Source organism: Choloepus didactylus, chromosome 15 (assembly GCF_015220235.1).
Source record: "Choloepus didactylus isolate mChoDid1 chromosome 15, mChoDid1.pri, whole genome shotgun sequence".
Taxonomy (NCBI): domain Eukaryota; kingdom Metazoa; phylum Chordata; class Mammalia; order Pilosa; family Megalonychidae; genus Choloepus; species Choloepus didactylus.
Window position 1 is genome coordinate 82488669 of NC_051321.1, and position 24115 is coordinate 82512783.

General features: G+C 50.7%; 1 protein-coding gene across 3 annotated transcripts; it reads right to left on the minus strand.

The window, feature by feature from the left end:
* Positions 1–1840: 1840 nt before the first annotated feature.
* Positions 1841–22743, minus strand: LOC119510936 (anthrax toxin receptor-like). 3 transcript variants are annotated; one of them, XM_037805361.1, is made up of 11 exons: positions 21834–22049; positions 13648–13738; positions 13361–13432; positions 12641–12712; positions 10237–10318; positions 10095–10128; positions 8996–9075; positions 8850–8918; positions 8413–8493; positions 8233–8293; positions 1841–2162 (listed from the first exon to the last, which is right to left on the minus strand). In XM_037805361.1, the coding sequence occupies exons 1-11, from the start codon at positions 21922–21924 to the stop codon at positions 2038–2040; spliced, it is 858 nt and encodes a 285-aa protein (XP_037661289.1). In that variant the 5' UTR covers positions 21925–22049; the 3' UTR covers positions 1841–2037. The 3 variants fall into 3 exon arrangements, with proteins under 3 accessions (XP_037661289.1, XP_037661288.1, XP_037661290.1); XM_037805360.1 differs by lacking the exon at positions 13648–13738 and having other exon boundaries at positions 21834–22737; XM_037805362.1 differs by lacking the exons at positions 8233–8293; positions 13648–13738 and having other exon boundaries at positions 2047–2162; positions 21834–22743.
* Between the last annotated feature and the right edge of the window lie 1372 nt (positions 22744–24115).

The following is a 24115-nucleotide window of genomic DNA, read 5'->3' on the forward strand; positions in this document are numbered from 1 at the left end:
TGTCAGCAGTAGTTACTCTGGGTGTGGGACTGGGGTCCTATTTTGCTCTACAATCTTTTCTTTGTTTTCCTTTTCCTGTTGTGCATCCGTCTTGTAATTAAGAAGCTCTAGTATTCATCCTTGCTTTTCTCTTTTCTACCACGGATCGGGGCCATCCTCAGCAGCACGGTCGTTTCCCCGGGGACCAGCTGTGGCCCCTCAACCATCAGCTCAGCCGTGACTCCATCATCTGAGCGCTGCTGGGCACTAATCTCCAAAGCCGGGTCCGAGGACAGGGTCGGCTCTGAGGGGTGGGCGGGCTGGGGTTAACCTGAAAGCGGGGCCTGAGGGGGTGGGGTTGGCTTGCAAACATCCGTGGTCTGGAGCAGGCGAGCAGGGGTCTGCAGGCACCCACCTGCCCACCCGATGGCTCGGGGGCTGCCGGGAGCGAGTGACCAGCCGGCTGTCCCCGGATTAGCTCATCAAACCAAAGTCTTCAGTTGCCACATTTACAAACCTTCTTTCCATTGTAGAAATAGCACGTGCCAAAGTCAGAAAACGTGCAACAGAGAGAAGCAATGACTTTTACATTTCTGTTCTCTGGTCTGCGTTTTCCAAAGTGTTGTCCCAGATGTGTTAACAAGAGAAAATTAAATCAGAAATGGGACAAATCCTCCCTGGTGCATCGGAGCTCCTGGCGATGTGCCTTGGATGCAGCTGCAGACAGCCCAGGCCCTGCCCATGTGCTGTGGCCGTGTGCCCGTCCCCGAGGACTGCCTGCAAGGGCCAGCAGTGGCCCCAGGGTGGGCACAGGGACTGCAGGCTGCCGGGAAAGATCTGGACACATTCCCGGGGCAGTCAGGGGGCTCCGGCGGCCCCAGGACCTCTCTTCTCAGGAACAGGAGCCGCCTCTCCTCACATCACCTGGGGCCTTGGACAGACCCTTCAACCTCCCCTGCCCCAGTTCCCGATCCACACACAGGAATCCCCATTGGGTGGTGGTGAGGACTCTTGGAGCTGGAGCGTCCCCAGCACTGGGTGCTCTACTGCCATAGGGAGTCCTCTGCCACTTCTGGCTCCCAGGATTAGGGGGTGCTGGTCCCACACAGTCTGAGAAGGTGCAGGTAAAGGGGAACGGCATTCTGAGGCCACCACTGATGCTGCAGGGTGGCGGGTCAGTGGCGGGCCCCCCCACTCCCTGTGCTCACAGAGAGGAGCAGAGACACTGAGGAGTGCTGGGGATGGGCGGTTCCAGGTTGACCAGATGGCCCCAAGAAGACCTCATTGGATGGAAAGATAGAATCGGAATAAATGAAGGTCTCGTGGGGCCCGCTGGGAGGGGAGGGTGATGTGGAAGTCCCCCAGCCCCGGCTTTGAGGAAGCCCACCCCACCTCAGCTCCAAGGACGCCAGCCTGGACCTTCAGCTTCCTGGGCCCCCTGCCCTCCATGGGACTTGCCTGACACCCGAGGACTTCCAAGTAATGGGTTCCGTTTTAAATTTTTACAGTTATTAGGCCCTCAAGTGCACCTCATGATGTACATACGTGATCTTGTTTTGTTAGTGCAACTACCCTTGGCCCATTTTACAGGAAAGAAAACAGAGGCTCAGAAGGGAAGGCTCCATCGGGTCTGGGCCTCTGATGCTGGAGCACAGGCCTGGCAGGGGCTCCTTCTCTCAAGTGGGGACAAACAGACCTGCCCTGGACATGCTACCACCAGGCAAGGAGCAGAGCCTGGATGCCGACGATTCCCGCCAGCAAGAGAGCTGCGGCCTCCATCCCTGGCTCTCGGGGAGGACACCCTGGGAGGGCAGCCCACCCCTGCAGCCTGCCTCGGCCGAGAGCTCAGCCCTGCTCCAGATGCTCCAGTGCACTGGGGATTAAAGACTCCCCACTTTACAGATGAGGTGAAAGGCGGTCAGTCCCCCTGGCCTGGTCTGTATCCCACTAGCCCACGCTGCCTCCAACCCCACCACATCTACAGCGAGTGGTCAGCCAGGGCTGGGAAGACTCGGTTGTCTCAGCAGAAATGTGGCCTTGTGTGGGACCATTTGAGACTCAGAGGCTTCGAGGTGGGTACTTACCATCGATGTTGGTTCTGCTGAACTTAAATTTGCAGATAACACTCTCCGTTGTTACTGCAGTCAAAAAGCCATTTCCGTGAACTCTCACATCAGGACTTTCTGCAAGGACAGCATGGCATAGGCTTATGAGAAGAGCTCCATGCTGTGTTCCCTCTGGTCCTGCCATTCAGGCCGGGCCACCCCCAAAGGATGTCCCAGGGGAAGCAGGAAGCAGCAGCTGTGTGGGAAACCACCTCCGTGCATCCTCACTGGGAAGGGGGCTGGGCTGACCTCGTGCCCGGGGGTCTTCTCACCACCACGTTGACTTACAGGAGCACCTGAAACATGCCCTGCCAGACCCCTCCCCAGGGGCCAAGCTCAGCCACTGTGTTCTGATCCTGAAATCCCACAGGGTTCCCTAAAGCCATGGGGTGAGGCAGAGGGTTCAGCCAGGCCTGGCCTGGCAGGTGAGAAAGGAGCTGACAAGGCAGGCCCAAGGCACCTGTCTCATCCCTGAGCTGGGCACCCAGGCCTGGAGGCTGGTGGGACTTCTGAACACTTAGGGGCTCTTCCCACTCCCTGGCATTTGGTGCCCAGGGCAGCCTGGAGGCACCTAGGACCCTGCTCAGGAGAATCTGTCATAGAAGGGGCCATCCTGTCTCGCTGAGGCTCCAGAACCCCAGCGATGACATGTCAGCCCTCATCTCTTCCTGGCCCACTGGGGACCATTCCTGAGCTCCCGATCAGGCAGCCGGGGCCTCCCTGGGCTTCACCCCAAGGCAAACACTGCAGCAGAGGCAGGGAGGGCAGCCGGTCCCTCAGTGAGGTCACCATGTTCTGCCCACTGGTTGTTCTGCCCGAACCCCATTCCTCCCCACAGCGCTGCCTCCTGACCACACCGGCTTATTCCAGCCCCAGCTCTTGAGGGGCCCCAGTGAAGTGAACCCTGGGGGTGTTTCCTCGGAGACCTGCCTGCCACCCATCAGCTGCATGGGAGCTAGGGACTCAATCACGTCCCCCCAAAAGCCATGTTCAAGCCCCAAGCCATGGCCCTGGGGGAGTGAACCCACTGTAAATAAGACCTTTGAAAATGTTATTAATTAATGCATGAACTCATTTATGAATAGGAACCCAGCAATCATATGGGAGGCAGAGAAGCCAGCCTAGGTCCCCCAATTACCACAAGCAGCCCACACCAGAAGGCCACCAGCTCTGGGAGGAAGCACGGCCTGTTGAGATCTTGATGTGGGACTTTCAGCCTCCAAAACCATGAGCCAGTGAATTCCCATGGTTAAGCCAGCCAGCATGTGGCATTTGTCACAGTGGCCCCGACAAACTCAGAGCGGCCCCATAGGAAAAAGTTCCACGTGCAGGCAGCTGGGCAGGCTGTGTGTCAGTCGGCAGTGGCCACCTCCCGTGCACCAGGCTCAAGCACAAAGCCCCTCCTGGATCGTGGCTTCCTGGCTGGGTCCCCTTAGCCTCCTGCCTCCCCGGCCAGCAGGACGTGGCCTCAGCCTTGGCCCCGGAAGGAACACCAGGCTTGTCTCCCACACAGACCCTTCTGACCAGCTGACCCAGTCCACACTGAGCAGGGAAGCCTCTTGGGCTCACAGAGGGGGTCATTTCCAACTTACATCCTAGAAGTATTTATTGCAAAGAAGCACGTTTTGCAAGGCAGACCCCTAAGCTAACAGAGCCTGGTGTGGCTAGATCTAGGGGAGAAGGGAAAGTTCAGCTGCCTGCAGGAGACAAATGAGGCTTCCTGCTCAAGCAAAAAGACAAGAGGAACCAAAAACGGGCAAACTCTACCCGGCCAAACGCTGCACCTAGTGTATTCATCCAAAATAGCATTCCCTACTTCCTGAGCACGTTTCATGTGCAGAAATGTTACCATTTTACAGAAACTGAGGCTAACAGAGGGCTCCCCCAGCCCTGGCAGGCACAGGGCCAGGGCCTGGACTCGGCTCGCCTGGCTCCAGGTCTCAGGCTGCTTTCCGTGTGGGCATGGCCAGGGCACTGGGGCCCCCTCGCCAATCCACAGCAGCCTAAACCTTGTTGGCCCTGGTCTTCATTCTGAACAGTTCTCCCAGGGCTCCTCCCAATATGCCCCTGACCCCCCCGAGAAGTAATTTTCAGCTCCAGGGGACTTGCGGGTCCTGAGCCAGAAAGCCCCAAGTAAGAATGGGGCAAGGACAGTAGGGAGGCCCAGGAGGGCCATCCAGGGACCCCAAGCACAGCATGCACAACCCCCCATATGCCACACACAACCCCTACCCCCTCTGCCTGGAGCCCCCAGCCAGCCCCAGACTCCAGCAGCCCTTGGAGAGAGGCTCAGGCTTTCTGGAAAAGAGACTTTCCCTCTGAAGGAAAAACCTTACATCAGGCTGGGCACCCAGGAGAGGGGAAGCTAAGCTGGGCATGCAAGGGGTTCCCCAAGGAAGTGGGAAGGCCAGGCAGAAGCTGAGCAGGAACATCTGCGGGACAACCTGCCATCAGACATCGACACTCAGGGCCAACAGACAGACAGCACCCTGTGCTGGGCTGGGTGCGGGAACTGGGGCACCCCAGGCTTAGAGAGCCCAACCGTCCTGGCCAGCTTGTCACCCGTGGGTGCCTTCAACCCAGCAGTTCTAGGTCTGGCATCGATCCCAATGGCCTGCAAAGGGGTCTGCCTGGGATGGCGGCAGAGGAGGGACGGTCTGGCTGCCCACCAGGGAGAGCGAGTGGGAGCGACCCGGGCACCCATCAGCCCTCTAATGGACTCTACCCAGGAAGCTACAGGGTACCCTGGGAGGGTGGGGAGCGGTTATGCAAAAGACCCTCTGTTAGGTGTATTTACACAGATGCCTGTAACCGAGCACCCCTCCCTGGGGGCTCTTGCAGGCAACCGAGAAGGAGGGGCTGATGGGGACATCTACTTGTTGTTCCCTGTTTTTCGGAATGGTTTGCATTACTTATCTCAATGCAAGCCTTCAAAGATTAAGTGATGTAAAAAGAGAAAGGGAAGAAGATGGAGGGAAAAGGGAGGGACACAGGGAAGAAGACAAAAAAGGAGGCAGGGAGGGAAGGAGGCAGTGGGGGCTGCATATTGCTCTGTGGCGTCTCCAGGTTCTGGGAGGGGCTGGTATGGAGGCTGTGTGGCTGCATGAAAGCAATGCAAACGCTTGCTGGAATAACCAAGTGCACACTGAAAAGGACCCTGGCCCTGTTTTAGGGGAGAGAACAACTTACTAAAAGGAGACCCAGGGCACCCAGAGCCTTTGAGGCTGCAGCTTGGGGGACTCCTGCCCTGGGCCCCTCCTCTGCCCCTCCCAGCTTCCTAAGGTGAGCCCCAGGCTCCGGCTCGGCAGGCAGCAGGGAGGGCCATCCTGGGAGACCCGGTCAGCCCCTGGGGACGACCTGCTGTCCCTGTCTGCTCCACCTCCAGGCTTTGGGTCCCTGCTGGAGCCTTGGCCAGGCTGTCCCCTTCCATCTCCTTGCCAATCCTTTCAGCGAGAAAAACGTCACTATCACTATTTACAGCAGAGAACAGAGAGGGTCTGCCAACATCACCTGCCCTCTTTTTTTCCAGAGCAACAGGCAGAAACCTTAGAGGGCATGCAGGCTTGTGGCGGTGACCACAGCTCGTCTCAAGAGGGTTCCTGCTCTGCAAGGTGGGACCCACCCCCTGCACCCTACAGCCTGCCTCCTCACACATGCCGCTGGGCCCTGGCTGAGACTCAGGAAGGGAGCCCTGGCCACGCTGCAGGTGCCCAGGGCATTGGGACCCACAAGGAACACCCTCTTCTGCCCTGCATCTCCAGTACCTGCACCCACCAGACCGAGACAGGAGACAGCAGGTCCAGAACCCACCCCCAGCCCCTCCAGGGGGCACTCAGCACACGTGGCTTGGGGGGTGGTCCCACGCATGGCAGGTGCAGGAAGCCAGACTCTATCACACAAGCTACCTGGGTCCCCTGGGGGAGGCTCTGGCACAGGCAACATGTGACGGAGGCAAAATCCCACAGATGCTGCTTTAGGGGGTGGGTGCAGGGAGCCTGGGGGGGCAGATCTGAGGGGCTTTTTGGGGAGAGGGTGATGCTTTGTGTCTAGATGGCATTTGGGGTACATGGGAGTATGGCTCTGTCAAATGCACCATGTGGTCCCCTTAGGGTGTGTGCAGCTCACAGAGAGCTGAGAGCAGACGTGGTCCCTAATGGAGGGCAGCAGACCCACGGGATTAGGGAGAAGGAGCACACTGTCACCCATAGAGTAAGGCACCACAAGCTAGGATGAGGTGATGAGAGAGAGAGGTGGACAGACATATGATAAAGAAAATGGGGCAAGAGTAAAATCCAGGACCCCTTGAACCACTTCCAAGTCTTCCACTACAGGACCGGTCTACTCAAAATCTCCCAGTGCAGGACGCCCCGATGCCATCAACATTTCCCACTGCAGGGTGTCCCCACCTCCCACCTCCACCCCTGGGCACTGAAGCCACTCTGTACCTCCTCCATGCCTCACACTGCAAGCTACAGGGGCAGAACACATGAGGAATCAGACAGCTGTCACCAACAGCTGGCTCAGCTGGAGGCTCTCCTCAGATCGCCTTACCCCCCCAAACCGGGTTCCAAGCTCAGCCCTGCAGTCTCAGGGGTGGGGGCAGGATTCAGAGCCCTGACAGAAATATGAGCACCAGCTCCCATTCATTAGTCAACCAACTCCCAGAGACGGGGCCAGGCACCCCAAAATGTACCATCTCAAGCCCTCAGCACAATCCTAACAGTGGGTGCTGGGGTCCCTGTTTGAAAGCAAAACCAGTGCCCCCAGACCGGGGCCCATGGTCCAGACTGCCCCCCGTGAGGAGCAGAGCTTGAGAGGTGCTAAGCTCCGTGAGAGCCCCCAGCCCTGCAGCACAGAGCCCCTGCCGCCTGCATCTGAGCCCCGACGCTGCCCCTTGCTGCACGTGCTGCTACCAGGGGAGAAGTCTGCTGCCCTTTCTCTCCAGCAGCTTCCGCTTTACAGAGCACGGTGGTGGGAAGGTGCATCCCACACACACAGAATTGGGACAGAGGCCCTGCACTAGGAGGTCCCCTCTCGCGGCCCTGGGCTCGGACACCCGAACAGTTCCTGGTCTCGGGAAGGCACTCGGGATTTCACTTTGAGGGTGATGGGAGCTGCTGGCTGTTTTGTGGGTGACTTTCTTGGCTAGGGAGGCCTTCTTTCCCATAGGCTGAGAAGAGGCATCATGTTGGATGTGGGGCTGTGTCCAATTCTTTTCATCCACTGAGATGATTATGTTGTGATTCCCCCACTTTTTTGATGCTGAGACTTACACTGAGTTTTCAAATGTCCACTCAGTTTTGCATGGCTGGGGTGATCGCTAATTGTTCTTGATGTTCTGTCCTTCTCACATGTTCATGGATACAGTGTGCTAGTGTCTTGTTCAGGGTTTTCTAAGTACATTTTTCCTTCCTAACTATTTTTAAGTAAACATTTTATTTTGAGAGAGAAAAATGTACTTACACACACATCACACAAACTCCTTCAGAACCCACACACAAATGAACACCTACATATATATTCCAAACACAATCACACACCACATACATTCAGACATCACATATATGTAAACATGCACACATACACACAAATACAAACATATGAGCACAAAGAAACATACATGTGCACACAACACACATGCAAATACACATACACAGGCACATACACAGATGCACATACACACAAATACACAAGTCACATACACCCACGAACACACACATATACACACAGAAACATACATGTATACACATGCCTGCACACATATACACACATATATACATACATACACATCCCAAATGCACACATACACATATACATGCACCCAAATGCACACATACATACCCACATGATAAACATGAACACCACATTCATACAGATGTGTGCATACAAACATATAAACACAAACATGCATAAAACATGATACGTAGACATGCATGCACATACACAGATATATCCATGAGCAAAAATACACATACACCACACGTACATAAATACACACTGCACACGCAGACAAGCATGCACACATATGCACATGAGCACACCCATGTGCACATACACACACACATACACGTAGACATGTATGTGCCCACAGACATGCGCGCACACACACACACCCCTCAGTTAACATCGGTGCCACCTAAGTTCTTACCTCCCATACATACACTGGAAGGCTCCAGAGAGTCCAGCCTAATGCACAGCTTCTCCAGGAGCTAGGACACAGAGCAGGGCAGGAGGGGCAAGTGTGTGAGCCACGGAGGGATTGGTGAGAAGTCCCTCCTCACTGGCAGCTTCTCACCCCCACCTGCTTCTCACATCAGCACCCACTCACCTTGGGAATGTAGCTTGGCAGATTTCTCGCAGTCCCTTGCTGCCCAAAAATGTGCTCACTGCTGTCAACGATTTTGTCAAGCTACAAGGGAGAGGAGGTGGCTTGGACCCAGAGCCAGGGGATTGAGGGGGGCAGCTGGGTCCACACACAGGAGACCGTCTGTGGCCACCATGTCAGGGGCCCAGGGAGTGTTACACTGGAGGACTAGATCCTCCCGTCTGCAGCAGAGCCCCCTCAGGGAGTGACAAACTCCTCCACCCTCATCTGAGAGTGCACATGTGACCAAGCCCATGGTTACCACCTTCTGCAGTGGACATGTGTGGCCCTAAATAACTGGGTGGGTTGCACTATCATCCCGGGGCACTCTGGGAAAGCAGCCTCTGGTACTTTCCCCAGCCGGGCTCAAGTGTGGACCTGGGTTACCTGTTGTGACTTACCTGAAATTTCTGATATTGATTAATACCCACACCAAACATAACTGTCCCCATCTTCCGAGCATTTTTAGCCTAAGAGAAAGAAGTCGTTAAGTATAAATTACCAAAATCAGTGCAGCAGAAAGCAGGTAACAATGGATTGAACTCACTTCCTCCAGAGCCAGCTGATACTTCGCCTCAGGGATAGGTGACCCAATCAAAACGATCATTACGCTGAAAACCTTCTTAGCTGCAGGATAAGTAAGGAGTGGCTGCATCAGGAAGGGTACCAGGTAGCCACAGGCTGCCAGGACCATGGGGATGCCCATGGTAGAACACGGCCCAGCACCCCTGACACCAAGTCCTGGTGGGCCAGGTGTGGGCAGCTCCCTGGCAGACACGAGCCCCAGCCGTCCAGCTCCTGCCAGCTTTGCAGCAGCGCCCTGGAGTGAGAAAGGCCTCAGCCCAGGGCCCACTTTGCAGACAAGGAGACTGAGCCCATTGTGGGCCCCTCTGACCTGCTGCCCACACCCTCCCCATCACCACATGGTACAACCTGTGCCAGGACGGGAAACAAAGTTCGTATAAGACACCAGAGCAGCAGCCAGACTCTCCGGTGAATGGTGTGCTGCAGGGCTCAGGGCAACAGAACCCAAGTGCCTGGGGGATTCCTGCCAGTGTCCTCGGGCCCAGGACCCCTGGCCAAGGCCCGTGAGGGAGGACCATGTGCCAGCTCAAGGCCTCTCCAGATGCGGGCGCATCGCCCCTTACAGAGCTCAGAACCCTAAGCCTAGGCAGAAGTCGGCCCTGGTCTGAGGACAGCTGCTCACTGGGTCGGAGACATAGTCACAGGGTGATGGGGAAAGGAGCCAAAAGCTAGAAGGGCAACTCGGGGGAGGGTGTGGTCAGGAAAGGGTGAGCACCCAGAATGCTTTTCTGCAAACCAAAACCTAAGTCTGCTCAGGGTCCCCGTGGCTGCCTCCTTTGCTTTTTTACGCTGTCCAACTGCAGGGCACCCAAGGGACACGCCTCGCACGGAAGCACCTCCTGCTTACGAGACCAGAACCCACAGGCCAGACCTCGTTTGGTTCTCATACGTCACGAGAGGTGGCACTTCCTTGTCCTCGCTGCACAGACGAGGAATCTGTAGCTCCAGGAGGTTAAGGAACTTTCTCCACCTCGGAGCTAGAATGTGGCCGTGGTGGGACTGCCCCCCAAGCCTGGCTTTGCCCTCCGCACCTGGGACGCCGACGTCCGGGAGCCACTTACCTCCAGAGTTGCTTCTCATGATCATCTCATTTGCCTGCAACACAATGAGGAAATGTTGGGAGAAGAGGGATTAGACAATCCAAGAAATAGCCTGAGAATTTTATCAATCTGGAAATATTCTCCAGGCTCCAGCAGCTGGTACCTTTTTAATCCCTTCATCCACGTTTAGCTGCCCATCAGCAACTTCATACTGAAGTTCCTGAGTAGCTGACTTAATAGTTTCTCTGAAAAAAAAAAAAAACAAAAAAACAGAGAAAAGGGAGTTGAGATGGGGGTGGTTGTTAACCAATCACCCCTCATGGCTGGACAAAGATGCAGGGGTGACTGACCTGGGGGACACTGCTCTGGCCTCCTGACCCTGGGCTGGTCAGCACAGTGGGGCCTTGTCCTGCTGTCCCCTTGGGCCCAGCCTGGCTGGGGGGAGCTCATCCCTGACCCCACAGCCTCCAGCCCCCACAGGCCCCACCCGGGGCCCTGCCTCGGACATCCCCAGTCAGATCGGGGAATGTTTCACGCCTTTGGAGCCGTGAGTCAAGGCCCACGGGGAGGGCTGAGTTTAGAAAAGTGCCTCCTGCTTATCCGGGCCCCCCTCCCACTGCCACAGACCCCTGAGGTGGACTCAGTCCCACTGGCTGCTTTCCCTTCCAGTCAGCGCTAGGGGAAGGAGCAGACACGCTGAATCAGAGTGCCAGGGCCCTGGGGTTCCTGTGCTCCTCAGAGGAAAAGGCCCCTGGGCTGCCAGTGCAACCCTCTCAGCTGCTGTTAGAGGAGATGTGCAGGTCGGGGCAGGCAGGGATGGCCCTGGGGACAGGGGCCTGGGGTCAGGCTAATCTGACATGATGTGATGGAGCCGGCCCAGCCAGGCTGGCCTCAGGCCAGGGGCAGAGGGTTGGCTGCAGTGGGGGGGGGGGGGGGGAGGCAGCACAGCTGAGGAGGTGATGGGGCCTTGTCCCAGGCCCCTGGAGGAGAAACCAGGCCCCACCCTGCCCAGCACCAGCCGCCTCCCCTCCTCACCCCCAGCCCTGCCAACCTCTGCCTGCTGCACCCCCAGAGCTCTAGGCTGAGCAGCTCCTCCCTGGGGCTGCCCTACAGGAAGGTCTGCAGGCTCCTGCCTTCCAGGGCAAGCTCCCCTCCTCTTGGAAGACATATGCCCAGCACCCCTCTTCTGGGTTCCTCCACTCCTCTGACAGCACCCCTGGAGGCTTCTGAGTTTGTCTGCACTTGGGCCTCCTGCCCCCAAGGCAGGCCCCTTCAAGGACCCTGCACCCTCAGCCAGCCACAGTCCAACAGAATCATTTTGGAATGCACCCCAAAGGACCCTGCAGGGGACCCTCCTCTCTCTCCTCCCAGGCTCCATGGGACCCCTCTGGAGGCCCCTCACCTGCCAGGCCCACTCTCGCTTCTTTTCGACTCCCCTGAACTCCCACAGCCCCGCCCCCACCAACCCCACTCCCCAGAGAGACTGAGGAAACCACCGCCAGCCTCCCAGCCCCTCAGGCCAGCTCCTCCTGGTGACACCCACGCCCTCACCTGCTGCCTCCCACTCCGCCCCCTGCCAGGGTCCTTCCCACGGACTTGCTTCCTTCCACCTCAGACCCACTCGGGTTCTCTCTCCCAAACCCAAGCGACACCTGCGCACCATGCCAGGCTTTTCCCCAGCCCCGGAGCCTCAGTGCATTCCAGCTTCTCCTGGGAGCCAGACGCAGAGAAGGCTGTCCTCATCCCCTGGCTCCACCGCACCCCCTCCTCCCCTTGGCTCTGCCTCCTGCTTCCCCTGCAGCCCTGGCTTCTCTCCAAGGTGCTGAAGCGCTCCCTGCATCCCAAACCCGGGTGCCCCTTGCATGCGGAAGTGTCCTCACCTCTCTTTTGGGCCTCCACTCTGGATTGGGTGCCAGGCTCTTGCATCCCTGAATGCCCTGAACCCTCAAGAGCTCCGCGAGCTCCTGTTCAGGCCCCTCGAGGCCCCCCCCCCGGATGTGCGCTCCCCAAACCCTCCTTGAACCTCCCAGCCCAGCCTGGTGCCAAGACCCTGCTTGCACGCTCCTCTTTTGGGACCCACTGTGGGATCCCCTCCCCTCTACTAAAGGCCCTGGCACCCCCACTGTCCCCCATTTCCGCCGGTGCTGGGCTCAGCCTGGGCTCAGCCTGCATGGTTCTGGCCCTGTCTCCCCTCCTCCCTCTAGCCTAGGAGAGAGACGGACCTGCAGACAGCAGGTGCCCAGAGCATAGGGTGGTGCTGGAAATGGGTACACACGTCTCTCCACCAGCCTCCCTGGATCCCCAGAATCCTCAGAGGTTCTAAGGCGAGAGTGGAGCACTGCAGGGAGGGGCTGGGATGGATGGGATCAGGGGGAGGAGGGGGACTGGGGTGAGGACGAACACTGGGCGCTGCAGTCACCTGCGGGTGCCAGGGGCTCTTCAGGGGACCAAGGGGCCAGGGCTGGGGGTGGGGGGCACTGAGACTCACTCCTGCACTGCCCAGGCAGAAGGCTCCAGATCTGCCTGGAGAGGCCAAGGGGAATGCACGTTTTTGACTAATAACTTACTCATCTGCTGTGGGCAGCATGAGGACGTTGACCCTTTTGGAGACAGTTATGATGGACATCATGAGATCCGGGCTGGGGAGGAAGCACCCACTGGTGAGAAGCCGTTCACACAGCTGGAAAAGGCACCAGCCAGCAGCCAGGACAGGGGCGCAGGCCAGTTATCTGCTCCCCACCCCATGTCTTCCATTTTGGACCCATTTCCAGACCAGGTAACACTGACAACTTCAGTGAAGGATTTCAAGGGCTTTCTTTCACACAGGAGAAGGTATGAGGATGACAACCTGCTCCATCCATAGACCCCAGCACCCCATAAGACACATGTACACACACCCACACACTTGCACATTCTTGAAGTGATAGCAAGACCTTCCCTTTTGTCCCCGAGGGCCCCAGCATGTCTCTCTTCTACCATGATGCTCTTTCCCTCCTCCCTCCTCCCATCTCAAGCTAATTATTCCACCTTTGGGGAACTCGTCAGGGACATCCCTCCCCCTGAGACCAGTCTTTAAGGAGTTCTCTAACAACTTCCTCCCCACCCCCAGGGTGCACCACCCTCAGCAACCACAGTGGACTGTCCAGTGGGATCTGTCCTCCGTTCCTATCCAGAGTCCTGGGCTCAGGACTCCCCACCCTGAGGGTCTTGCAGGGCCCCCGAGTCTAAAAGGGTTGTGCTCTCTGCCTGGCAGAGGACAGGCACCCCACAGCAGAGAGAAGCCATACTTCTTCACTTTCTCGATCAGGTTTTTCACAAAACCAACACTGTCCCGCCAATTGTATCTCATCTGGCTGGACCTGCAGAGAAGAAAACCTGAGTCAGGAACAAGGCACATGGGTGGAGCTAGCAGAGCTCCCTGCTCTTCCCCTCTTCCAGCCGCTTCTGCAACAAGCCCCTCCCCTCCCTAACACAGCCTTTGGGTGCAGCAGCCCTCAGGCAGCAGGGTGCAGGGTCCTCGGTGGCTTTCATCTGGGTGGGCAGTGGAGGTGGGGTGGCCCACTGACCCATTTACCCAGGTTCTAGGAGCTTCCTGGACCTGGAACTTCCAGTGCTGAAACCAAGACAGTCCCAGGCAGATGGGGAGAGGTGGCTCTTGGTGGGTGCTGTGCAGACAAGGAATCGGGGAGGATGTATTGCATGACAAAGCTCCAGTGGCTTCCGAGGGGTCGCCCTCTCCTGGGTCACCTCCCTTTGGTAATGACTGCTCCCAGCTGCCTGTGGCTCTCTGGCCCTTTAAAGGTGTGTGGTTGAGTGGGGAGGGAGCTCTTCTGCAGCGCTCCCATCAGAGGCCCCTTGGAAGCAACAGCCCATCTCTGCAGGTTACTCAGGCCTTATGTGTACCTGCCCCTGTCAGACTCTTGCATTCTTGGGCTTTGGCCTCTGCCCGACCTGCCCCCTGATGTAGGGGATCCATTGGCAGCCTGTTTCTGCCCTGCCAAGCCTTTCTCACTGCACTCCCACATTCTGCCCTCTCCCTCTCATTTCCCAGCACCCAAGGAGGTGGGAAGAGATATTCCCTAGAGGACTGCATGTCAGCAAGGGAGGAGGGCAGGTCTGACTTTCTCCTTTCCCTTCCTCCCTAGCACCCTGCACAGCTGAGACACTCCAGGCATGGAAGTCCTCCTCTGTCTGTCCCTGCCAGGGGCAAGAGCAGGACAGACCCAGGCTCCTGCCCTGCCGGCCTCATCAGGCACTGACCAGCAGGGAAAGCCCCAGGCCCTCCCTCCCATCCATACTTTCTGATTCTATCTCCCATTGAGCAAATGGAGAAGCTTCTCCAGGTTCTATTTAGTGCCTGGCAGAAGAGTGAGGAGGGTGAAGGGGCTGAGGCTCAGGACCCCTCTGGCCAGGTGGGAGGCTGCTCACATCTGCCCACAAGCCCAGGGTTCTGAGTCTTTGCAAGCCCACAGATCTGTTGCCCTGCTCAGCATTGTGGAGATGGGAACAGTTCCAGGCATTGGAGGGAAATGGGAGGGGCACAGGTTATAGGCCAAACCCTGCAGAGTGGTGAAGTCGAGTAAAAACATTTCCTCAAACTCAATCCATTCCTCTGGATGGATTTGGACGAGGTTACTTTAGATGAGGTGTGGCCTAGGATGGATCTTAATCTGATTACTGATTCCTGATTACTTATCAGGAAGGTCACAGAGGAACAAAGAAGCCTCAGAGGGAGCAGCCACAAGCTGAAAGTCAACAGAACCCAGAAGGGAAGGGACAGGCCAGGGGAGACCACCGTAAGCATCCACATGACAGAGGAGCCCAGGACCTACGATCACAAGCAGCCAGCCCCGTATGCCATTCTTCAGGAAGAACGCATCACCTCGGTGACACCTGGATTTGGATTTCTCCTCGCCTCAAAACAGTGAGATGGAAATATAAAGAGGAACAAAATAGAAATTCTGGAACTAAAAGTTACCATAACTAGATGAAAAAAATATCAATAGACAGCATCAACAGCAAATTGCAACAGGCAGAAGAAAGGAAATTATACAATTTGGTGAACAGAAAGAATAAAGAATGAAAAAAGTGAGGAAAACCTGAAGAACTTGTGGGACACAATCAAGTGTACCAATTCATGTATCACAGAAATCTCAGAGGTAGAAGAGAGGGAGAAAGGGGAAGAAAAAATACTAGAAGACACAATGGCCAAAAACTTCATAAGTACGATGAAAGATACAAATAAACTAATCCAAAAAGCTCAACGAACTCCAAGCAGGAGAAACTCAAAGAGATCTACAACAAGACACATTATAGTGAGACTGTCAAAGCCCAGAGACAAAAACAGAATCTTGAAAACAGCAGGAGAGAAGTGATGTGCCTTGTAAAAGGGAACCTTGGTAAGATAAACATTTGATTCTAAATTAGAAACCATGGAAGCCAGCAGGCAGTGGCATGACTTATTTAAAGAGCAGAAAGAACAAAAAATTGCCAAAGAATAATACATCTGGCAAAGTTCTCCTTAAATATGAGGGATAATTATGGTATTTCTTGATGAAAAGAAAGTGATGGAGTTCACTATTTATTCAAATATAGGCATGCCTTATTAAAAATGCTAAAGGGAATCCTTCACATTAAAAGGAAAGAATACTAGACACTAACTCCAAACTGTTCGAAGAAATAAACCTCTAGTATGTTACACATATGGGCTAAAAGTAAATGCCAATATTATTGCATGTGTCATTTATAACACAATCTTTTACTTCTTTTGTGGCTTAAAATTCAAATGTATAATAACAACCATAACCATACATTATTGAGCACATATGTATAAAGATGAAATTAAAAAAAAATAACATACAGGAGAGGGAAGGAGGGAAATAGGAAAAGATTGTATTTAGGCTATTGAAGTTAAGTTGTCATCAATTCGAATTAAATCGTCAGAGATTCATGATGTTAAATGTAATCCACAAGTCAATCACAAAAAAGTGTCTAAAATGTTAACACAAAAGGAAATGAGGAGTGATTCAAAACGGTCATCACAAAAGATCATCTAAACAAACAGGAAAGCGATAATAGTGCAAAGGAGGGATAAAAATGTATAAGACACACAAAAAGCAAGAAGCAAAATGTTAGAAGCAAATCTTGCCTTTTAAATAATTATCTTAAGTGTAAATGGATTAAACACTCCAATAAAAAGGCAGAGATTCACAGAATGAGTAAATAAGCATGCTCCAACTATATGCTGCTTATGAGAGACTCATTTTAAATCCAAAGACACAAGTAGGTGGAAAGAGAAAAGATGGAAAATAATGTTCCATGCAGATTATAACCAAAAGAGAGCCAAGGTGGATACTCATTTCACATAAAATAGACAGTATGTCAAAAACTCTACAAGTGGCAAAGATGGATATTATACATTGATAAAAGGGCCAATTCAACAAGAAGAGATAACAATTATAAACATATGTGCACCTAACAACAGGGTCTCCAAATATATGAAGAAAACCTAGAAAAGAGTTAAAGGGAGACATAGACAGTACTATAATAATAGACAGAGGTATCACCATTACTTTCTACACTGCATAGAACATTGAGACAGAAAATCAACATGGGATTAGAAGACTTAAACAGCACCATAAGCCATATGGATCTAATGGATATACATAGAACAATTCATCCAATGACAGAAGAATAGATATTTTTCTGAAGTACTCATGGATCATTCTGTAAGAAGACCATATGTTAAGGCATAAGACAAGTCAATAAATTTTAAAAGACTGAAATCATTCAAAGTAACTTCTTGAAGCACAACAAAATGGAGCTAGACATCAGTAACACAAGGATAACTGGAAAACTTACAAATATGTGGAAACTAAACAAACTCTTCAACAACCAATGAGTTAAAGAAATCACAAGGGAAGTTAGAAAATACTTAGAGAAGGATGAAAAATAAAAAATGCCACATACCAAAATTTATGGGATGCAGTGAAGGAAGTTCTCAGGGGAAAATTTATAGCTATGAATTCATATATTAGAAAGAAGAAAGATATCAAATTGATAACTTGATTTCATACCCTGATGAACTGGAAAGACAGCAAAGTAAATTCAAAGTTAGCAGAAGGAAGAAAATAATTAAAAGATTAGGGCAAATATTAATGAAACGGAGGTTGGAAAAAGTTGAGGGAATCAACAAAATTCAAAGTTAGTTCTTTGAAAATACAAAACAAAAAAAAATTGCCTCAACTTGAGCTAGCGTGCCAAAGAAAAAAGACATAAATTACTAAAATAAAAATAAAATCAGTGACATCACTATTGACTTTAGAGAAATAAAAAGGATTATGAGAGAATACTATAAACAATTTTACACTAACAAATTAGATAACCTAGATTAACTGGAAAAATTCTTAAAAGCACATCAATTGCCTAAACTGACTCAAGAAGAAATAGAAAAGCTCAACAGATCTATAAAAAATATAGACACTGAATAAATGTCCAGGAAAAGGTGGCTTCAATGGTGAAATCTTCTAACATTACAGGAAGAAATTAAAGAAAATTTAAAGGACTTATACACGGACAATTGCAAAACATTGCTAAAAGAAATCAAAGAAGACCTAAACAAATGGAAAGACATTCCATGTTCATGAATTGGAAGGCTGAATGTCATTAAGATGTCAATTCTTCCCAAATGGATCTATAGATTCAACGCAATACCGATCAAAATGCCAACATCCTACTTTGCTGTAATAGAAAAGCTAATTATCAAATCCATTTGAAAGGGAAAGCAGCCTTGAATAGACAAAAACATCTTGAAAAAGAAGAATGAAGCAGGAGGATTCACGTTTCCTGACTTTAAAGCATATCATAAAGCCACACTGGTCAAAACAGCATGGTACTGGCATAAAGTTACACATATTGATCAATGGAATCAAATTGAGGGCTCAGAAATAGACCATCAAATCTATGGTCACTTGATTTTTGACAAGGCTGCCAAGTCCACTCAAGTGGGACAGAACAGTCTCTTCAACAAACGGTACTGGGAGAACTGGATTTCCATAACCAAAAGAATGAAAGAGGACCCTACCTCACACCCTATTCAAAAATTAACTCAAAATGGATCAAAGACTGAAATATAAGAACCTGTACCACAAAACTCCTAGGAAAAAGGTAGGGAAACATCTTCAAGATCTGCTAAAGCACAGTAGACCTTACAACCAAAAGATAAGCACTGAAAGAAACAACAGATAACTGGGACCTCTGCAAAACTAAATACTTCTGTGCTTCAAAGACTTTATCAAAGTTGAAAAGGCAGCTGACTCGATGGGAGAAAATATTGGAAACCATATATCTGATAAGGGTTTGGTACCCGGAATATACAATGAAATCCTATAACTCAACAATAAAAAGACAAATAACCCAATTCAAAAATGGGCAAAAGACATGAATTGACTTTTTCCAATGAGGACCTACAAATGGCTAAAAAGCACATGAAAAGATGCTCAACTTCACTAGCTATTAGGGAAATGCAAATCAAAACCACAATGAAATCTCATTTCACACCTACTAGAACGGCCACTATTAAGCAAACAGAAAACTGCAAGTGTTGGAGAGGATGCAGAGAAACAGAACACTCATTCACTGCTGGTGGCAATGTAAAGTGGTACAGCCACTGTGAAAGGCGGTTTGGTGGGTCCTCAGAAAGCTAAATAAAGAGTTGCCTTATGATCTGGCAATCCTGCCACTTGGTACATACCCGGAAGAGCTGAAAGCAGGCACACAAACAAACATTAGCTCCCTGATGTTCAAACCAGCATTGTTCACAATTGCCAAAAGATAGAAACAATTCAAGTGTCTATCAACTGACGAATGGAGAAACAAAATGTGATATGTACATATGATGGACTATTATTCAGCAGTAAGAGGGAATGAAGTCCTGAAGCACACGACAACATGGATGAACTCTGAGAACATTATGTTGAGTGAAATAAGTCAGACACAAAAGTACAAATATTGTATGATCTCACTAATATGAACTAATTATTCTATGTAATCTCATGGACATAGATCTGGAATATAAGTTACCAAGAGATAGAGAATGGAGAGTAGGTGCTTAAGATGTGCAGAATTTTTATTTAGGTTGAATTTAAATGAGAGGAAATGGATAAAGGTGATGGTAGCACATTATTGTGAGTATAATTAATGGTGCTGAACTGTGTGTGAGTGTGATTGACAGAAGAAGTTTAGAGTCATATATGTCACCAGAAGGCAAGCCAGAGGTTAAAACCTGGGAATGTATAACTTAGTCAATCTTGTAGTGGATGATGACTGTCATTAACAGTACATTAAAAATTTCCTCTATGCACTAGAACAAATGTACAAAACTACTACAAGTAGTTAACAATAGAGGGGTATATGGGGAAAAACGTACCTACTGCAAACTATGGACTATGGTTAACAGTAATATCTTAATACTCTTTCATCAATGGTTAACAAATGTACTGCACCAATGCTAGGGGTTAATGATGGGGGAATATAGGGTACAGGATGTTGGGGAGTCTTTCTCTTTTTTTTCTTTTTTTCTTCCTGGAGTAGTGAAAATGTTTGAAAATTGACTGTGGTGATGAATACACAATTATGCAACAATACTGTGTACCACTGATTATATACCTGGGATCGATTGTATGGTGTGTGTATATATCCCAATAAAATTACATTAAAGGAAAAAAAACACATGTAACATCTTGCTCAATGATGAAAGACTGAAAGCCGCCTTCTTAAGATCTCGAACAAGGTAAGTGTGCCCATTTTCACCATCCTCTTTAATACAGTCCTTGAAATTCTTGCCAGAGCAACTAAGCAAGAAGAAGAAATAACTGCATCCAAATTGGAAAGGAAGAAACAAAACTATCTCCATTTGCAGACAGTGTTATCTTTTATACAGAGAATCCAAAGGAATCCAAAGAAAACTACTAGAATCAACAAATTCAGCAAAGGGACAAGGTGCAAGAGAAACACACAAAATTCAATTGTCTTTCTATATACAAACAATCAACAATTCAAGTAAGAAAATAAGAAAACAATTCCACTTATGATACCATGAAATGAATAAATTATCTACGAATAAATTTAACTAAGGATGTGAAAAGCCTGTAAAGTGAAAACTGCAAAACACTCTTGAAAGATATTAAAGAAGACGTAAATATATGCCATGACACAGCCCATGTTCACAGACTGAAAGAGTTCATATTGTTAAATGTCAGTACTGCCCATGCAATCTATGAATTCAACACAATCCCCCTGTCAAAATTATAGTGGCCATTTTGGCAGAAATAGAAAAGCTGATACTCAAGTTCACACGAAACTGCAAGGGGCCTCAGATAGCAAAATAATTTTGAAAGAGAAGAATAAAGTTGGAGGATGAATACGTCCCAATTTTAAAATATACTACAAAGGTACAGTAATCAAAACAGTGTGGTACTGGCGTAAGGACTGACAATTAGACAACTGGAAAATAATTGAAAGTACAGAAATAGACCCACACATACACGGCAATTGATTTGCTACAATAGTGCCAATTACATGCAAATGGGTAACAATAGACTCTTCAACAAATGACGTGCAAAACCTGGACATCCACTTGCAAAAGAATGAGGCTGACCTCCTACCTCACACCAGATACAAAAATGAACTCTAATTGGATGAAAGACTTAAGTATAATAGCTAAAAACATAAAACTCTTGGAAGATAATGGGCAAATCTTCATGATGTAGGATTTGGCTATGGATTCACAGATATGACACCAAAGTAGGAACAACAAAAGAAACAACAAATAAGTTCAACTTCATGAAAATTAAAACTTTTGTTTTAAAAGAAGTATTACTGAAAGAACATTATCAAAAAAAAAAAAAAAAACTGAAAAGGCATTCAACAAAATGGGAGAAAATATTTTAATCATATACCTAATAAGGGCTTAACATATAAAGGAACCGTTACAGTTCAACAACAGAAGTACAAACAACCCAATTAAAAATTAGCAAAAGTCTTGAACATACCAAAGAAGATCTACAAATGAAAAATAAGTACATGAAAAGATGCTCAACATCATTTAGCCGGTAAGGAAATGCAAATCGAAACCACAATGAGATACCACTTCACACCCACAAGGAGAGCTATAATTTAAAACATGGAAAATAACAACTTTTGGAAAGGGTGCAGTGACATTGGAACACTAAAGCATTGCTGGTGGCTATGAAAAACGGTGCAGCCACTGTGGAAAGCTGTATGGCCATTTCTCAAAAAGTTAAATACAGAATTACCATATGACCTGACAAACTCCTAGGTACATACCACAAACAATTTATGTGATCTTTTTCTTTAAGAATCCTTTCCCAGAAGTGCCAAGACCTCCACTATTTGGGCCGCTATATAAATCTGTGCTCCAGTAATTGCCGATTCTAAGACCCCAAATAAACACTTTTGTTGCCTTGCATCTTAATTTCTTCTCAGTAGAAACCTTCAAAGAAAAAGTTTCTGAAAACCAAACCGGGAGCATTATTTCTGCCTCAGGAAACACCTCTGGTTGTTTCTGACCCTGCGACTGCCCACAGCACCCCCAGGAGGCAGCGGGGCGCTCCAGGTCCCCAGGCCAGGGCAGGAAGGGCCTCAGGGCGCCGCCTGCAGAGGTCGGTCCTGCTCGGCCCACCGCCCACCGCCGACCTCTTCCTCCCCGGGCTCCTGCTCCAAGGGCCCCTGGCTACTTACTTTCCCACGACGAAGTAGAGGTGGTAGGACGGCTTGCACTGCTGTGAATTCTCTGAGTTCTGGTCCCAGATGCTCCTCCCGCCCCGAACATGGAGGGGTCTACCCCCCGCGCCAGGTATTTGCGGCTGCAGGAGAAGCAGCAGCAGCACCCAGAAGGGCGCCCAGGGGGCGCGGCTCCTCATCTCGCTTTCCTCCCTGGCAACCGCGCAATTGGAGCCCGGGGCTGGGCTCATGCGGCCACCACGGCCACGTCCAGGCGCTGCCTCCGCCGGTGCCAACGGGCCGCCGCCCCTGCGCCTTTGACCTAGACCCGCTCGCTGCTCGCCCCACACCTGACCCTCACGCACAAACAGGAGACGCTGCTGGCTCTGGGAACCCGTCGCCGGCTGCCTGTTTGCCGCCCCTCACGCCCCGGGAGCCGGTTATTATAGCCGTGAAGACTGACGTGGAGACTTTGTGACCAGCAGCTCTGCAGGGCTGTTAACAATAGCAAGGTGGGGAGTCATAGGACCTTTGTGAGGTGGGGGGTAGGGGTACCAGGACCCACAAAAACCTTTTTTTTTTTTTTTGCAGTTTTTCCAGAAATTACTATGTATTTGCTTGTGAGTACCTGGCATTCCCTCGCTCCCCACCCGGGCCCACTGACCACGGCCTGGGAGCAGTGCCTGGAGGAAGAGTGTCCAGCTCACACAGCTCTCTGCCTCCCCAGTTATGCTCAATCCCACAGGAGGTGAAAGTGGAATCCAGAACTGAGGACGCGCCTCCCTGCCCTCACCCAGCAGGATTTGGTCCTCTGGGTTCTCCCTTTACCACCCAGGGCTTCACTGACCAGCTCCGGAGTGTGAGAAACAAGCACAGTTCCTAAAAAGGAACAAACCTCACCTGATTGTAGAGTAGAAAAGAATTTATTCGCGCTCTTGCAAGAACTGGCGTCCAACCAAATGTGGGGGTTGGCGCCCAGAACAATACATTTACCAGTATTTACTCCCTAAACCTAACTGCAAGTCCCTCCCGTTTCTTCATTGGCTGGATACTCCAGAGGTTACATTCTATTCGACAAGCCTAACTAGCTGGCGCAAATTTGAAACATGCAGCCCGCCCAAATTGGACAAATTTAAAATACGTTTCCCGCGCAAATTTGCAACATTAGGAACCGCTGTAACAAATCTCCACCTTGACTGTAATGGGTATGCCCAGGCCTCTTTAGAGCCACTCTGAGCTACTTTGGTAACAAGTTATTAGGCTATTTTGAGAACCTCTATTCCGAGGATCCACCCTGCAATGATAGTAGATAGTGGGCGGATAAGCAGGGGGACTGACTGGATAGCGGGAGGATAAGCAGGGGGACTGACTGTGGATTACAGTTTGTCTTTTTAACGTTCTACCAATTCCTTAACTGCCCCACCCTGCTAGGCACACCTGTCCTGTGTGAAAGCTAAACTTAACCTCATTCTCACACCACCCATAGCCTAAGAGTTTTAGAAGAGGCTGGGAAGTGAAGACTATAACTGCCAAATTGGCACAGGACTGCGTGTTCCTTCCTCAGTCTTCCTTGGTGAGTGCAGACGGGTGTGTGCTCTGAAACAAACAGGCTCTCCACAGCCTTCTCGGTGGTTGCTGGATGAAAAGCCTATTGGCTGAGATGCTTCTCAAAAAACACCTATTGCCAGGTGCCTGCCCTGGATATCCTGACTCAGTAGATATGGGAGTGGGGCCAGGATACCTGTCTAAGGTGTGCCCAGGTGGCCCTTGTGACCAGGTGAGCTTCGGAAGCTGCTAAACTGGAAAGAAAGCCCACGAGCCCCTGCAGGCCCCTTCAAGCCAAGGAACTTGTCAGTCCCTACACTGGCCTTGGGGGTCACCCTTGGGAATGATGGGAGGAGGGCAGGCTTTGAGAATTAGATTAAGTTCAGCTTTCCCACAGGGTGGGGGCAGCTCAGGGGAATGGCAGAGGGTCAAGAAGCCAAGCTATAATCAGTGGCCGGTCCTCCTGTTTCTCTGCCCACTGTCCTTGCAAGGTGGAGACTGGGGGTGGGTGGGTTAGAGGTTCCTAAAATAGCTTCATAAGTTGTTACCAAACTAGCTCAGACTGGCTGTGCAGTTAAAGAACAAAAGAAAGAGGGGTGGACACTTGTTTCAAATGTTTCAAACTTGCACAGGAGACTTTTACAAATGTTTCCAATTTGGGCAGCTGCATGTTTCAAATTTGCCCGGGCTAGATACGCTTGTCAATAGAATGTAACCTCTGAAGTATCCAACCACTGGAGAAACAGGGGAGCGAC